Source organism: Watersipora subatra, chromosome 7 (genome assembly GCF_963576615.1).
Source record: "Watersipora subatra chromosome 7, tzWatSuba1.1, whole genome shotgun sequence".
In the NCBI taxonomy this organism is placed as follows: Eukaryota; Metazoa; Bryozoa; class Gymnolaemata; order Cheilostomatida; family Watersiporidae; genus Watersipora; species Watersipora subatra.
In genome coordinates this window covers 39,998,883-40,015,343 of record NC_088714.1, presented here as the reverse complement: position 1 = coordinate 40,015,343, position 16,461 = coordinate 39,998,883, and the positions used below count along the sequence as shown (strand labels likewise).

Genomic DNA, 16,461 nt, shown 5'->3' with positions numbered 1-16,461 from the left:
AGGCTGAAAGTGGTTGGAGTAATTACAGGATTTGTCACACAAAAATGTAAAAGAGCAAGTTTGATGACGAGTTCTATTGCTTCCTGGTTTCCCCATGCAGCGTATTCACATAACTTGTCCATGTCAACAAAAAAGTGTGCTTTCTAAAGTTGATTTGAACAGCAAGCGAGTTTGTAAGCATTTATTGGCTGAAGGCGGCTTGAGGATACCACACAAAAGATTTTTCATCATATAGATAATTGTAGAAAAGTATATCTTTGCTCATACTCTTCATTTGCTTTAGAGCACTTATTGTAAAGAAACTGCCTGCAATCTTTCATATAAGAGCCATATTAGCGCGCAGAAATGGTGGACTTGAAAAAATATTGCATCAAAGGAGATCCGACCTCACAACTTCCAGCATAGTAGGTCAACACTAACTGCACTGCTAGCTTTGTAATACTTGTATGTATAGTTATTACACCTGACGAGTGCACTAGACAGCCGGAGTTCTAGTGAGTGTTAAAATCCATCATTGTTAGCTAGCAAGGGTATTGATACAAGACAAGCCGATAGTAAGGAAGACACCCGGTTAAGTACCTAATACATTATGTAGAGATTAGACTACTGATCAAATCCGAATTCAAATAGCAGTGAATGACTACCACAGCATGAGCATGTCAACTGTTTACCGCAAATTAATTGTTAGCAAGGCATCAGTGATGTCTTGCTAACAAGGCATCAGTGATGTCTTGCTAACAAGGCATCAGTGATGTCTTGCTAACAAGGCATCAGTGATGTCTTGCTAACAGCTTGGTTGTATGCCCAATTTGCAATTGATCTGTACATAGTGCTATATAATTATCATTGACAAGTACATATTTTCCACCTGTCTGTAGCATTTGTTGCCTTTCTAGTATACTCAACATGACGTAAAGTTAGTTCACACTACATGTATATCACCGTATGTCGGCGGTAACCAGACAGTGCTCCGGCGATGATCTGTGAGAGCAATTTTCACACTATAACAAACCCATTCGCATTTACATCAGCGAGTAGTCTGTGACAGCATTCTCATTATACAATGTAGTCATAGAAACAATGGAATACTAGTCCCGCAGCAACTGTAATTGAATAAAATATAGATCAAGCAATCCACTATGGCCAATCATCATAGCCAGTGGTGCACATCGCACATGCTGTCATGGATGCTCGGCAAATTATCGGGGATGTTAGACAGCTGCAATATTTCCCAACGTATCCGCGTTATTCTGATGCCATCAGTTTAGAGGGCACATGGCTGACTAATAATCGCCGATATACCGTGAACCAGCCTTTACTGACAATAAAAGGTAAAGTCACTGCCAAAAAGCTTATTTTTATTTCAAATGGTATAAATAAAACCACAAAGCAAGAACATCACCAAGCAAAACATGAGATTATCCAAAAAACTGTTAAAACAAGTTTATGAAACGCTCTAAGCGAAAAACGTAAGGCTACCACTAAAGCGGTAAGTACGTGGATGCATTGATACTGCATTGACCGTGTAACACAACATTCTGAAAAAAACTACTGCATTCAATATGAATAGGATAAACATGCAAGGCAAAAACTAAACTGCACAATGATTTAATAGCTGAATAAAGGCAGCCACTTTGAGCTGATCGATGCAGAAAGGCAGCCGATGCAAGATGGCAGCCAATGCAAGATGGCAGTGTATATTAATGCTACTAACGCTGATGAGAAGATATACTGAGTAAATTAGTACAGCTGACTAGCATGGTTAGTAGACTAGAATATCTAAGGGCAGTCAATTAGCGCTGCTGTTGGGGTAACAACCATAATCCGTGGCATACGTAACCAGAGGCAACATATACTCCAACGGATTTGAGAAGATCCAGTTAGTCAGACTACTGCGTTTTCTGCTTGCTCAGGTACGGTATCTTGGCAACAAGCCTGTCAAATGTAACAGTAGGGTTGGTTATCATCTGAGTGTACAGCGGACCAGAACATACAGACCAGAACATACGGACCAGAACATACAAGCACGATAAATGTTTATAATATGGCGACGTTGATCATGTTGTATCAGAAGTTCTACACATTTCTTCCAAGTATTAAAAATTTAGTGTACCTTATTTTCCGAACTATAAGTCAGTTATTTTCATTGTTTGGCAGTAGGTCTGCCTTATACTCTGGAGTGACTTATGGATGAAATTATGGACATATTATCGATCAACAGCAAAAAGATAAGTTGGAGTTGCTTCTAAACTTGTTAGAAGCAACTCTTACTGAAACGAAGAAAACAGAAAATGTCGATCGCACGCTAAAAGCTCGGTGGCCGATTCTTCTAACTCCAGCGTCAGCATAATTGAAAAGTAACACTGTGGATGAAGATTTTCATTAGATTTTAGTTACAGTGTATTTAGATCGACCTGATTGATGGACTATTAAACCAATTTACCCGATGGCTTTGGTAAACTTCTTAGCATGTTATCTATGCCATAGTTATCAGATTAACTCTTAACATGTTATGTTAACATGCCAGTCATGTTCTCAGTTGTATCATGTAATGTAAGCATACCGTTCAGAATGGCGTTGCTTCTACTATATTTTTAAGTAGAATTATTATATTCTATATCAAAATATAATAGAATATTTCAAAAATCTATAATATTTTACACAAAGTAGTATCTTGTTTAACTCGGTCTGATGTCTAACATGCATAAAAACTGTTTAAAAAATACTGACGCTGGCGCCATTAATGTCGCTCTGCCTGAGTGCAAAATATGGAGACATGAATGTCGCTTCGCCCGTTATAGGGCTAAACTTAATTTCCAAAAATTCTGATGGGCTAGTTGAAAAGCACAGTGTCACCCTCTCTTTGAACACCACCCCCAAAGGAACACCATTACAGGACAAGAATTGAAAAATACAAATAGAGGTTTCATGGTAATACGAGTTTAAATGATTAAGAGGCTTATAAGCTCATTAAAATGAACAATAGCAATAGCACTGGAATTATGCTGCTGCGAGTAGACAACTCCTTTTAGTTGTTGTACCGACCACAGCATTGCTCTAAGGTAGAATTGATAAATATAATACTAGCTAGCTACTCACTGCTTGTAAACGTCAGTAATTTTGGCTTCAAACAGGTCCAAATAGGTGTCTACCTGAGAGCTGTTTACATCATATGCTTTAGGCAGAGTAAACGCTGCTGCGACAACTGTAACACGTCAGCATCACTTAACTACTAAAATATAAACCCTGTTCAGGCCCTGTTCAGGCCCTTGCACTACCACAATTTAAAAAACCAACAGGTTTACTAAACAACTCATCCCCATCCATTAGTAATAGTGTCGTTTGAACGCAATCAAAAAGCCATGTGCAGCATAGAGAAGACAAATCTTCACTAGTCATCAAAATTGCAATGTAGGTTTAGTAATTGCAATTTGTCTTCACAACCAAAACATTATCGGTTGTCCACTGCTAAGCGTAGTGGTTCTATTGAGATTATCATTGGCTGGCCAAACCTGCCAATGACTGGTGACCTTGTAGTTCATACAAATGTTATGGGCCTTAAATCAACAATTAAGGCAACATTTTGGCAACTCATATAATCTATGGGGTTAGTTACAACATATTTTAGCCTACATTCTGATGATCACGGAATGAGCAAAACGGTTGGTTATAGCATTGCAAAGATCAAGCAATAATCTATCAGGCATCGTGTTGAACTTACCTAGTGTGAAAACCGTGAGACCGTTAAACCAGCTTCCAATCCATGCTAGAGCATAGAGGACTAACCCAAACTACAAGTGATAAGATAGAGCAGCCAGGCTAAGAAAACTAATAGAGTGCGTAGGGCAGCAAAGAATAGACTACGTACAATCGGAGCAAACAGCTAAAAATTTTTTTGAAGATGAGCAACTCCGATATTATTAAACTTAAACAAGGTTGACTTGCAACAAAATTCACATTACAGTTTACAAAAAGTTCACCATGTCTTACTTTGCTGTGTAGTAGGTGCAAAATATGCGGAAATGTAATTACAAGCTCTTGAAAGCTAAAAAGCGAACGGTTAATCGCAGCCATCATGAAAATGTCATAGGCTGGAATCGATTTATTTTGATGACATAAATAACAGGCTCATTATAAAACGCCTCGTAGCACTAGTTTATGACAAACACTTCGGGTTCTACCGGAAAGCCCTTTATCAAATATAGATGCTCACTACTTTACAGCTTTGTTTTAGCTTGGTCTAATCACCTAGTCGTAATCTGATCATGTGACCCATACTTCCTGCCAAATGGTGCGAACAATTTATGCAGCATTTTTCGACTATTACAGGTGACCAACAGGCTCGTCATGTTTATCAGAGGATGATATGCAATCCTTCGAGTTAAGGTTAAAAAATTAAACTAATTTTTAGGTTAGATTACTTGCCTAAAAGTTCATGATATATATATAACAGTGCTCAAAGTGACAGCATTATGATGATGATGAAATCGACGCGTAAGGACAATAGACAGGATTTTATTGAATGCGTGAAGTATATTTGTGAAAATATTTTGACGAATGAGGTTGCACGAAAATGTAAACAGAAGCACATCGTGTTCAACTACGTCCCATTTGAGCCGTTTTGGAAAGGGATTCCAACCTACGGCATTTTCGTGATGGCTGCGATTAACCGTTCGTTTTTTTAGCTTTTAAGAGCTTGTAATCACATATTTCTACATATTTTGCACCTACAACACAGCGGAGTAAGACATAGTGAACCTTTTGATACCAAATAACTGTAATGTGAGTTTTGTTGCAAGTCAATCTTTAATGTTTATCGGTCCTAGCCAGCTTACATATCAGCAGAAATATTGCTTACACAAACAATACATATTCCTCACATTTCAGAGAGTCATGGTAACACTGCGACCGATGAACTCAGATCTGATGCTGATAGATTATTTAAATATTTTTTAGAGAGAAACGTCATGCATGAGATGAGCGGAGGTCTCGGATGTACCACTTGGACATTTCAGATGGTCAACTAGTGACTAGTAGACAAGTTACAGACAAACCTGACATGCAATTCCCTTGTCGCAACAAATGTACAGTTCAGAGGTAGAGAGACACTAACTAAACCAATTTTTTCAATGGTAAAAACATTGATAGGGAGAAGCCACTGAGGTTGAGAACAACTTTGTACAAAATGTAACATTATTGTTTGGGCAGGTAGTTAGTCTGAGTTCATAGTACACTAATAAAGGCTTCAGTAGTCACTTTATTACTTTCCTACCAGTTTATTCATGACAGTTGTTGAGAATCAAGGTGCAAAATAGGAAAATGAGCTAGCAGAGCTGACGTGACTTTCTTTCTTGAATTTGATTGGGGGATTTATTATTAGCGAATGTAATTCTTATAATTATTTCTTTGCTCTCCCTGTTTTAATCCGCATAATTCCCTCTGGTTTATACAGCCATTGATTGAAAACTTTGGATGTTTTGATCCGGTTCTCATCCACTAATCTACTAAAATCCAGACTCCATGCAGCTGTTAATAACCATGCTCATAGTTGCTCATGGCACTAGCCAAGCCTACTACTACCAAAGATATGCTGTAACTGCTAACCTTCAATGAAGTGAAATATTCCTTGACCAAGACCCAGTCCCTGAGAGTTGTGCCCACTTTGTTGAGCCTCCGAACTGCTGCTTGTGCATACTCGGCAGCTGCCTCTTCTGACAACATAAGCTCGCCCTCTAGGATATGCCTACAGAGTAAAAGTTGTATTCTCAATTCCGTGGAAGGACAACTCTCCTGATCAGCCTTTCTACATACACACTTATTGCAGTAGAACAAGCAAACTTCAGTACAATGGACACTCCTACTCTTTGTACTACACAAAAAATTTCACATAACAAAAAGTGTCAAGTCGGGCGAGTTTTCAAAATCGATTTGAATGTTAGTTTATCTAGCTGCATTATTGGAAGAAAAACGACATGCGTATAGCGCTATATCTATGTTATATACAACTTTCGCGACATTCCAGTTTATCGGAATAGATCGTCAAATGCGCCGTCAGAGAGGAGAATAGGATAGTTGCGCAATTGTTCATAAATACTTACTGTGCAGGTATTACAGTATCAGTCTACCAATCTGAATGACACGAGTTGGAGTATCGTCAAAAGACATCTTTTATGCTAACCTTGACAAGGAACAGGTAAAACCGCTTTTTATAGTAAAAATATTTTGTTTTGCCTTATTTCAGACAAACAAAATATTTGCTATTAGTTTTACTTTGCAGAGTAGACTTTGCTGTTTAGAAAAATTAAGCAAATCGTTGTAAACGAACATTGAAAATGTGCAGCCCCTATCTACTTGTTATAAAATTACCGCAATCACGGTTTAAAAAACCAGTGAGATTGATCATAAAAATGAGAAAAGTTGTCGATGTCAACTAATAATGCTGCAGTTACTGTGCAGCCCACAAATTGAAAAGGTCAGGTTTTTCTTCCTTTTTGTATGCCCAAAGGACTGAATTGGAAAAGCTCTTGAAATGGTTTAGGCAATTTACATGTATTTTACTGTTCCTATAACGTAAATATTCCTGGAACGAATTATTTACGATGTACGAGCGCCTACTGTACTTCACCAAGTGCGTATTTTGAGAAGATAACTAGTTATTGCAGATCAGCATAGTGCATGCCACACTACGACATGCTGAGTATACTCACGCGAACGGATGGGAGCCATCTCCAGTATGCACTTTTGCAACTAAGGTCCTGCCAATTCTAATAGTAAAGATTCCAGCCATAAACAACAACAGGCCGTATCCAACAACGCTGAATACAGAACATCTGCCAAAGGCAATCAAGGTACCGAGGATCACGGCCATCACAGGAGCAGTCAGTTTCGGCTCAGTCCACATCAGCAAGTCGTACACTGCAACATATGACAGGACAGTTAACGCTGCATGATACTGGCATGTAATACACCGAAATATACTGACAGCAGATAAACTGTCACACGCTATAATTCAATAGCTGCGATATATTCTCTGCGTTTCAATGACACGGTTAATCCAAAGGTTTAAGGATGATCCATAAACGGCCAGTCAAGCAAGTTTTGTTACTGGCAAGTGTTTGAATGTTTCATGAAAAACAAGTGAAAGACGGTAACAGCATTTGCGAGCAATGTGAAAGCAAATGCAGCGCAAGCTATTCCATTTTAAACATTTTTCACACTTCAGTCGTTACAATTTCTGTTTGAGCAGTTCGCTATATAACCTTTGGCGCAGAATCCCTATCTTTTTTAACAAAGCGGCGGCGTTAATCCGCAACATGCCTATGTTTATTGAAACACTGATCAATTTTACATGATAACTAAATATGGAGCTCAACTTCAAACTGGCATCATCCGCGCACTGGAAACATAGCAATTGGCAGCAGGTCAAAATGATGCAACATACCAGTAGACGCTTCATGTTTAGCAATTACAGGTCAAAACCAATTGGTGAAACATTTTTTATACCAAGGAAGACCTTACACAAAAACAACACATTAGTCACGACTAATCTGATTAGTCACGGCTAGACAACAAGGAAAATATCTAATGCTTCTTGTGATGGGTCCACTTGACTTAGCGTTTCCATGCCAACAACGCTACCATTTTTTCACCATTTGATCAGTCAAAAGATATTTAATCGGTGCATTCTAATGTTGAAGTTTATACAACTGCCTGACAAGCACCCTTTCACTATTCCTCTATTGAACCTTTGCGTATAGAGTGAAGAGACAACATAGATTGTTAACAACCTTTTGTCCACCAGCTAGCGGCACAAAACCTATCTTGTCAAAAAAAACACTGTCAAAAAGAAACACTGTCAAAAAGAAAGACCTCAAGATATCAAACTATGCAAACGGATGCAATCATTAAGCAACGCTTGTGCAAGACAAACAAAAGACCCAGAATAGGTGCCTATGGAATCTGTTAACTAAAAATGAATAAGCCATTTTTCCAAGAGCAACTAACTTCTGTATGACAGCCGGCATCGATCTATACTTTTCAAGTCACACAACCAGCAGACCACCATCCCTCACTACAGCCAAGAGAGTCAGTAATGACGATTATGTCAAACACTAATTATACCAACCTTGGCATAATTTTTTCCATAGATGTAAATAATAACTTAGTTTACATGTTATGACAGCGCCTGCTAAACATAGCAACTGTTCCAGGCAGCACCCCTTCGTATGGATGAAGTGGCTATTGTTGCGCCCTCTCACGCTTTAATGTTAGCTCTGCATCATGTATTTTACAACTGTTATGTAAAAAATAAGCAAATGGTCAATAAAATATAATTTTTGTAATTTAAAATTATTTTCACAAGCACTCAACACAAAAACTGCTTCTTACTTAGAACAGGTGAAACAAATCAATTTACATCAGTTCCAGAGACAGTACAGTTTAGACAGACTCACATTTAACGATATAACTACCAAAAGCTTGGGTTTCACAGGAATTCTTCAACCATAAAGCTTCTATCGGTCACCAAGCATTCTTATGTTTCCTAGCAGCAACATGAGGAAATTTCTGAGTCATGCACCATATGGTTTTTACAATATTGACTCGAACAAGAATTCATATAAATTTGCTGAACAGCGATGAAATACAGTTGTGTGTTACGAAGGGCTGCTTGATCTTATACCAATATTCCATTAAATAAAAGTACAGGCAACCCATAACTTCCTGCGGACTAATGAATGCTTGTGACAACATATTAGCAGAGCCATTCTTGACCAGCTAACTCTCACTGTAGGTATTTGTGAAATATTTGATATATTGTAACAAATGTCTCCACTGCTTCAAAAATGAGGGTACTAGGATAACATAGAGCTAGCACGATGGAATAGAACTATAATTTATTCCATACAACGTTATATGCAATTTTAACTTAATTGCCACTTTTGAAAATAAAAACAACAGAGATTGAACGACAACTACAAACTTGGTTGATTTTAATACTATTTGTAATGACTATGTCTAGCCCAAGTTCTCACTTTCAGTCAATAGATAAAAAACACTGACAATATTTTAAAAAGCAGTTGTTCTAAAAAGCTGTCAACTTGAAAGTATATTTACCTTTATACCTTCTACTGTAGGGCTAGTGAGAAGCTTCTACTGGAGGGCTAGTAAGAGGTTTCTACTGTAGGGCTAGTAAGAAGCTTCTACTGTAGGGCTAGCAAGAAGCTTCTACTGTAGTGCTAGTAAGAGACTTCTACTGTAGGGCTAGTAAGAGACTTCTACTGTAGGGCTAGTAAGAGACTTCTACTGTAGGGCTAGCAAGAGGCTTCTACTGTAGGGCTAGCAAGAGGCTTCTACTGTAGGGCTAGTAAGAGATTTCTACTGTAGAGCTAGTAAGAGGCTTCTACTGTAGGGCTAGTAAGAGACTTCTACTGTAGAGCTAGTAAGAAGCTTCTACTGTAGTGCTAGTAAGAAGCTTCTACTGTAGTGCTAGTAAGAGACTTCTACTGTAGGGCTAGTAAGAGACTTCTACTGTAGGGCTAGTAAGAGACTTCTACTGTAGGGCTAGCAAGAGGCTTCTACTGTAGGGCTAGTAAGAGATTTCTACTGTAGAGCTAGTAAGAGGCTTCTACTGTAGGGCTAGTAAGAGACTTCTACTGTAGAGCTAGTAAGAGGCTTCTACTGTAGGGCTAATAAGAGACTTCTACTGTAGGGCTAGCAAGAGGCTTCTACTGTAGGGCTAGTAAGAGATTTCTACTGTAGAGCTAGTAAGAGGCTTCTACTGTAGGGCTAGTAAGAGACTTTTACTGTAGAGCTAGTAAGAGACTTCTACTGTAGGGCTAGTGAGAAGCTTCTACTGTTGGGCTAGCAAGAGGCTTCTACTGTAGGGCTAGCAAGAGGCTTCTACTGTAGGGCTAGTAAGAGACTTCGACTGTAGAGCTAGTAAGAGGCTTCTACTGTAGGGCTAGTAAGAGACTTCTACTGTAGGGCTAATAAGAGGCTTCTACTGTAGGGCTAGTAAGAGACTTCTACTGTAGAGCTAGTAAGAGACTTCTACTGTTGGGCTAGTAAGAAGCTTCTACTGTAGGGCTAGTAAGAGACTTCTACTGTAGGGCTAGTAAAAAGCTTCTACTGTAGGGCTAGTAAGAAGCTTCTACTGTAGGGCTAGTAAGAGACTTCTACTGTAGAGCTAGTAAGAGACTTCTACTGTAGGGCTAGTGAGAAGCTTCTACTGTTGGGCTAGCAAGAGGCTTCTACTGTAGGGCTAGTAAGAGACTTCTACTGTAGAGCTAGTAAGAGGCTTCTACTGTAGGGCTAATAAGAGACTTCTACTGTAGGGCTAGTAAGAAGCTTCTACTGTAGGGCTAGTAAGAGGCTTCTACTGTAGGGCTAGTAAGAGACTTCTACTGTAGAGCTAGTAAGAGACTTCTACTGTTGGGCTAGTAAGAGACTTCTACTGTTGGGCTAGTAAGAAGCTTCTACTGTAGGGCTAGTAAGAGACTTCTACTGTAGGGCTAGTAAGAAGCTTCTACTGTAGGGCTAGTAAGAGGCTTCTACTGTAGGGCTAGTAAGAGACTTCTACTGTAGGGCTAATAAGAGACTTCTACTGTAGGGCTAGTAAGAGACTTCTACTGTTGGGCTAGTAAGAAGCTTCTACTGTAGGGCTAGTAAGAGACTTCTACTGTAGGGCTAGTAAGAGACTTCTACTGTAGGGCTAGTGAGAAGCTTCTACTGTTGGGCTAGCAAGAGGCTTCTACTGTAGGGCTAGTAAAAAGCTTCTACTGTAGGGCTAGTAAGAGACTTCTACTGTGGGGCTAGTAAGAGACTTCTACTGTAGGGCTAATAAGAGGCTTCTACTGTAGGGCTAGTAAGAGACTTCTACTGTAGAGCTAGTAAGAGACTTCTACTGTAGGGCTAGTAAGAAGCTTCTACTGTAGGGCTAGTAAGAGGCTTCTACTGCAGGGCTAGTAAGAGACTTCTACTGTAGAGCTAGTAAGAGGCTTCTACTGTAGGGCTAGTAAGAGACTTCTACTGTAGGGCTAATAAGAGGCTTCTACTGTAGGGCTAGTAAGAGACTTCTACTGTAGAGCTAGTAAGAGACTTCTACTGTAGGGCTAGTAAGAAGCTTCTACTGTAGGGCTAGTAAGAGGCTTCTACTGTAGGGCTAGTAAGAGACTTCTACTGTAGGGCTAGTAAGAAGCCATATTGAAGAATGTCGAAGCAAACTGCTCACACACTTTTATATACGTTACTATTAATAAGCATGAAAAAAATTGAAAAAAAACACCAGAATTTTTCCAGAAATTATGAGTTTCCATGTTTTTTGCTTTTCAATATTTACAAGTTTTGCCCAGTAGCTAAAAATAATTCACTTAAAACCTGGCAATTATTGAAAGCGGCATACAAACTTGTGTGAGACTGTTGTTCATAGCCTTCTTGAAACATCTATAGGTCTGAGAAACAAGCTCTGGTCACGTAGTAGTGACAGCTATTTCTTTAATCCAGGTCATGCAAAATCAATCGATGCTAAGTAGTTACATAGGCATATGAAGCCAAGTAGTAGCCTAATTTGAACCCTATGACCTGAGGGCTAGAATTGCGGGCGCTACTACATCTTCCCAACATTATAGAACCTTGTTAGGATACAGGAATATTTGCACTAGAAATACTATGCCTTCAATTACGATTGAATCAAGTACCTACAATCCCAAAGGATGTTCAAGACAAAACTGCCAAGCTTTCCACAAGACAAATCAATAATGAATCAATGATTTTAAAAGGATTTTAACCGATTCATAGCAGCCCGAGCGATTCATAGCAGCCCGAGCATGTGACTGTAGTCAGCCCTATCATCTCATGTCTTGGATGACTCACTGTCTCCCTGTCTGATTCACTATTGAGATTCAGCCAGTTTTGACCCATATAAGGGAACAGGACAGTCATCCATTTTGCTTGCACAATCAAGATTGCAGCAAGGCTAGGAACTATATCGTAGTATCAGACAAAGCTAATCAGCAGCTAGTTCTCTCATCAACTAGTTGACAAGTTTCTCATCAAATCTGTAAGCCACAAATAAGCCACGGTATGCTATGAATAGTTTTACACCCTACCATTGACTGGCGTGCCTTCAGGCTGGTAGCACCAACTCTAAAAAACGTATCTTTCACCAATAGTTTTTACCATCAAAATGGTTGGGAGCGAGTTAGCTTTTGCAGACTGTGAGAAAATAAATTTTTTTGAAAGCTCTTGGTATGCAATGGCCGTTTTGCAAGTAGCAGTGCTGCTTTTTTATCAAACGCTTTAAACAACTACGCCCGTGCTTTTTTTTTTACATAGAATCATAACTAGAAGACAAGGTTTCAGGTCTCCAGCAAACTAGCGAGATAGTGATGCGAGGTTACTATGTTAACGAACAAGCCAAGATATTGAGGCAGCAATGCTTCCTCAATATTGCGAGAATAGCTCTGTAATTTAGCACAGCTAGCAGAAAATATTAATAGCGGCTAGATAAGTGACTGAGGCAGAAGTCTGCCAGTTGGATTCCTTGTAACAACAGCTGTTGGTGTGCGTGTCCACAAACCATAGAGTCACGCATCAAGGATGAAGTACATAACACTGTCATGATGGGTTTACTATATAACTAGAGAATAAACCATACAGCTGTGTGTAGCACACATACGAGGCACCAATGGATAACCACCTTGAATGCTGCAAATCAAGTTATATCCACGTATCGTATGCGAGTTGAGCTTGATTGTTATCTGTTTATCTCATTTCCGTATCATAAGGAGAAACAAAAATCCATCATAAGGAGATTGGCAAAAACTATCAATGCCATCCTACATTAAGTTTGACCACAAACCACCCAGTTAGCATCGACAGCAGCATGGTACCACACAAGAATGCAATTCCTGTCATTTAATAGTAATAACTATTTTGTTGTTTTTGAGCACTTGCTAAAAGTACATCAATGGTACTTCTTATACAGAACCGGTCCATTGCATACGAGACAGGGAGAATTCTTAGCACGTGACATAGCCAGACATTGATGAGTTGGATTAGATAAGGTGTGATGCAGTCAGCAACAGGTACAGATCTCTAAGCCGGCAAGTAAAGGAATATCATTGGTCTGAGACTACATGAGTGTACAGGATACAAATAGTAAAGGAGTGGCAGGCTTCCCTCACATTTGCATTACTAAGATCAATGTGTGATTGAATTAGCCTTTCAATGTAATCGCAGCAGAGCATCAGAGTTGCTCTGAAACATGTACATGTATGCATATAGATAAATCCTGAGCGCTCGCCTACTAAGGCAGTTGATTTGTTTAGCAGCATTGCAGCTTACAGCCAAGCAAGGTACATGTCGTAAATGGCTTACACCTAGGCTGCTGCCATCAGCATCAACCATGTATGTTAACAAGGAAATTACATCTTAAAGCAATGGTGACCAACGAATGTCACTTAGCCTTCTTTACCATAATTGTTCAAGTGGTCTCCAATAGCAACAAACTAGTTCGAAGACCACCCATAGACAAGAAGTGAAAAATCTTAAATAAAATGGATGGAAACGGCTTATAGAGGACATGCGTATGGATTGTAAAAGAGCCGAACAAAAAAAATTAATCACACTTGACAATCAAGGAGGTTAAAATAAAACACCAGAAATTGGAAACAAAATAACTGTTCAGAAATTCTGCAAGCTGCATCAGTTAGAAAAAGTATCTAATTTATTGTTAAACTTACCCCGAGGATTCATCTGCTTGAGACCAGCAGCAATGCATCCTGAAACGGTCATTCAAAATTCATTATCAATATCGCTATTGTCTAGCTTGTAGCTTTTGACATATGCTAAATGTTATTAAAAAGTGTTATTAAAAACTCCTTGTAGTGAAGTACTATTGACAAAACAAACATGACAGTCTGAAAAAAGAAAGGACATGTCCGAATGGATCATAATTCAAATAATTTTGATGACCGCTGACCTGAGACATTGACAGTCGTCCTAGGTGCTTTAGTAGGAGCTGAAATGGTGGTGGCTTTAGGCATTTTCACAGGACCATCTTCACTTGCCAAATTGTCTATTTTTGGTGCCGGTATAGACGCAAACGGGTCCTGTTTTTCATCTAACGACTCGCATTCATCGCTTTGGTCTGGAAGCGAAGAGGAACCTGTCAGCCTACTATTTGTTTCCAATGAATCTGCGTTTGCCGATGCGATGTCTTGAAAAGGCATTTTTGAATCCTCAAGAACATCAGTGTTTGAGCTAACACTATCTAAATTTCCATGCTGAACATCTTCAGGATACTCCGGAACCGATGGAAAAGCGTCAGGTTCTTTGCTTGAAATATTACTTACTGTTTCACTATTACAGTCTACGTCACCGGTGACACTATCCAAAATATTTGACGTTTGAATGGTTGCAAGACTTTGCTGGTCTTGTCCATCATCCAAATCGATGAGATGAGACTGACCGATGATATCTTGCTCTTCAACTACATCTTCGTCCGTGTTATCTTCATCGGAGTGCTTTTCCTGTTCTTCTTCCTCTTCGTTAGTAAACGAAAGCAGATCTGGTTGATTCGACGAATCAAAATCCCCTGAATAATGTTGCCCAACATCTATAGCGGATGGATCTTTTTTTATTTCACACTCTTTGTCACCGTTGAAGGCGAACGGCACACTTGAGATGTCTTCTATCTTAGTACTTATTTTTTCCTGCGTGTCGACACAGAAATCCTCATTCTTGTTTTCTGTCTTTAGTTCTACATCCTTAATAGTATCAAAGGAATCTGCCATCTTACAATACAACTAGTGATCACAAACCTACGGGCGCTTCTCACGCTTGTAACTGTGGCACTGTTCACTATGTTGGACTCGCTTTCAGGAGATTGCCTTTCTGATTGGGCGATCAAAAACCGGTTACGCTACCGGCAGAGAGAACACCGTCCACAATCTAGAGATAGTCGTCGTTTTTGAAGGATTAATGCAATTTGTAGTTTCGATTGCTACCGGTATTTTAAAAGTTTACTAAAGAGGCTACTCAATTCACTCCGCAAAGACGATATTTAAACATACGACAGTATCATTGCCGATCTGTCATACTTATCTCGCAGGCATATACTGTGCGTGCACTACTACAAATAATCGCGTAATTGTTATCATGTCCTGATGCGTAGCTAAAGTGAATTGTAGGTTTTGATGTTTGTCTTCGAATAGTTTGCCAAAGGGATTGAACATTACTCACAAAATTTAAAACATTTGCCGCATTCCTGTCAAAAGTTAATTATGATTTACCATAATTGTTAAGGAAGCTGTTTGACATATTCGATACTACTATAAATTGAACTTGGCAAGTTCATCATAGTTAGCCTGACCTGTTCATATCTACATATCCACCAACAATTTTAGTAGGCGTCGTGTGAATAATTATAAAACAAATTTAACAATCACTTTTTCTTTTTTATATACGCAACGTTTTCGCACATCAACCTGCGTTCAGTTGTACTAAAATAGAAAGCTACTGGAATAACCAACAAAACCAGCTATGGAATTTGCGGCAGCCATAACAAGGGCCAATGGGGTAATAATTCGGGGAATTTATTTGAGTTGGACGTTGCTAAAATCCAAAATATCTAACTCATAAAAGCCGACATCATCAGAGAGATCGGTCAGTACAATCCTTCAAGATATCTTTTAACTCTTGCACTGGATTTGGCATTACCAAAAAGCTTGTTGTGCTTTGACGTTTGTACAGCCAGGTTTTTGACATCTTCTACACTTTATCAGGCAATATACATGCGTAGCTACTGTAGTATTATTGCGTTTGGCTAAAGGTAGAATTGAAGAGTTGCGGTTTTATTCGTAGTTTATTGCGTTAACTTGCGCCCAGAACGATCACCGATGTCAAGGTCAAAAACTACGTAACATTACATAAGCAAGGAAAGACAACACTTAGAGTATAGCCAGCCTAGTTCCACTACATCTCCCCTTCTGGGATTAGAAACAAGCACCAAATGCAACTTAAAGTGTGTACAGCAAAAGATAGGGTATACAACAAAAATGATTATCAGTAGGATTTATCTCAGTACAAAAAAGTACATCATAGGATATATATGTCATAATTATCCGAGGGATGTTTGGTAGTTTTTCACAAGATATGGCGGTGGCTTGCGATCACGTCGCGGTCTACTGTTGATGTTCGGAGACTGAATGTCTTGCCCCTTTTCCGGTATATCCACTGGTCTACACTGTAGCTTAGCTGGTGTGAACACCTGAGTATCTGAGGGGACTGTCATTGGAACGAGGGCTGATCTATTTCGGCGTACTGTGTTGTCTGCTTCATTAGTTATAGTGTAGGAACGAGAAGCTACTTGTCGTAAGACTACTCCTGTGGCTTTCTGATCCCGGATGTATACCTGTTGACCTGGTTTCATCTCTGGAAGGTCTTTAGCACGATGACGTT

At 39.2% G+C, this 16,461-nt stretch overlaps 1 protein-coding gene across 1 annotated transcript; it reads right to left on the bottom strand.

Moving 5' to 3' along the window:
- Nucleotides 1-1,341: 1,341 nt before the first annotated feature.
- Nucleotides 1,342-14,877, bottom strand: LOC137399509 (reticulon-4-like). Its single transcript, XM_068085651.1, has 7 exons — nucleotides 13,982-14,877; nucleotides 13,743-13,781; nucleotides 6,708-6,915; nucleotides 5,605-5,743; nucleotides 3,722-3,791; nucleotides 3,100-3,205; nucleotides 1,342-1,935 (listed from the first exon to the last, which is right to left on the bottom strand). Exons 1-7 carry the CDS (start codon nucleotides 14,793-14,795, stop codon nucleotides 1,890-1,892), a joined length of 1,422 nt encoding a protein of 473 aa, XP_067941752.1. The 5' UTR covers nucleotides 14,796-14,877; the 3' UTR covers nucleotides 1,342-1,889.
- Between the last annotated feature and the right edge of the window lie 1,584 nt (nucleotides 14,878-16,461).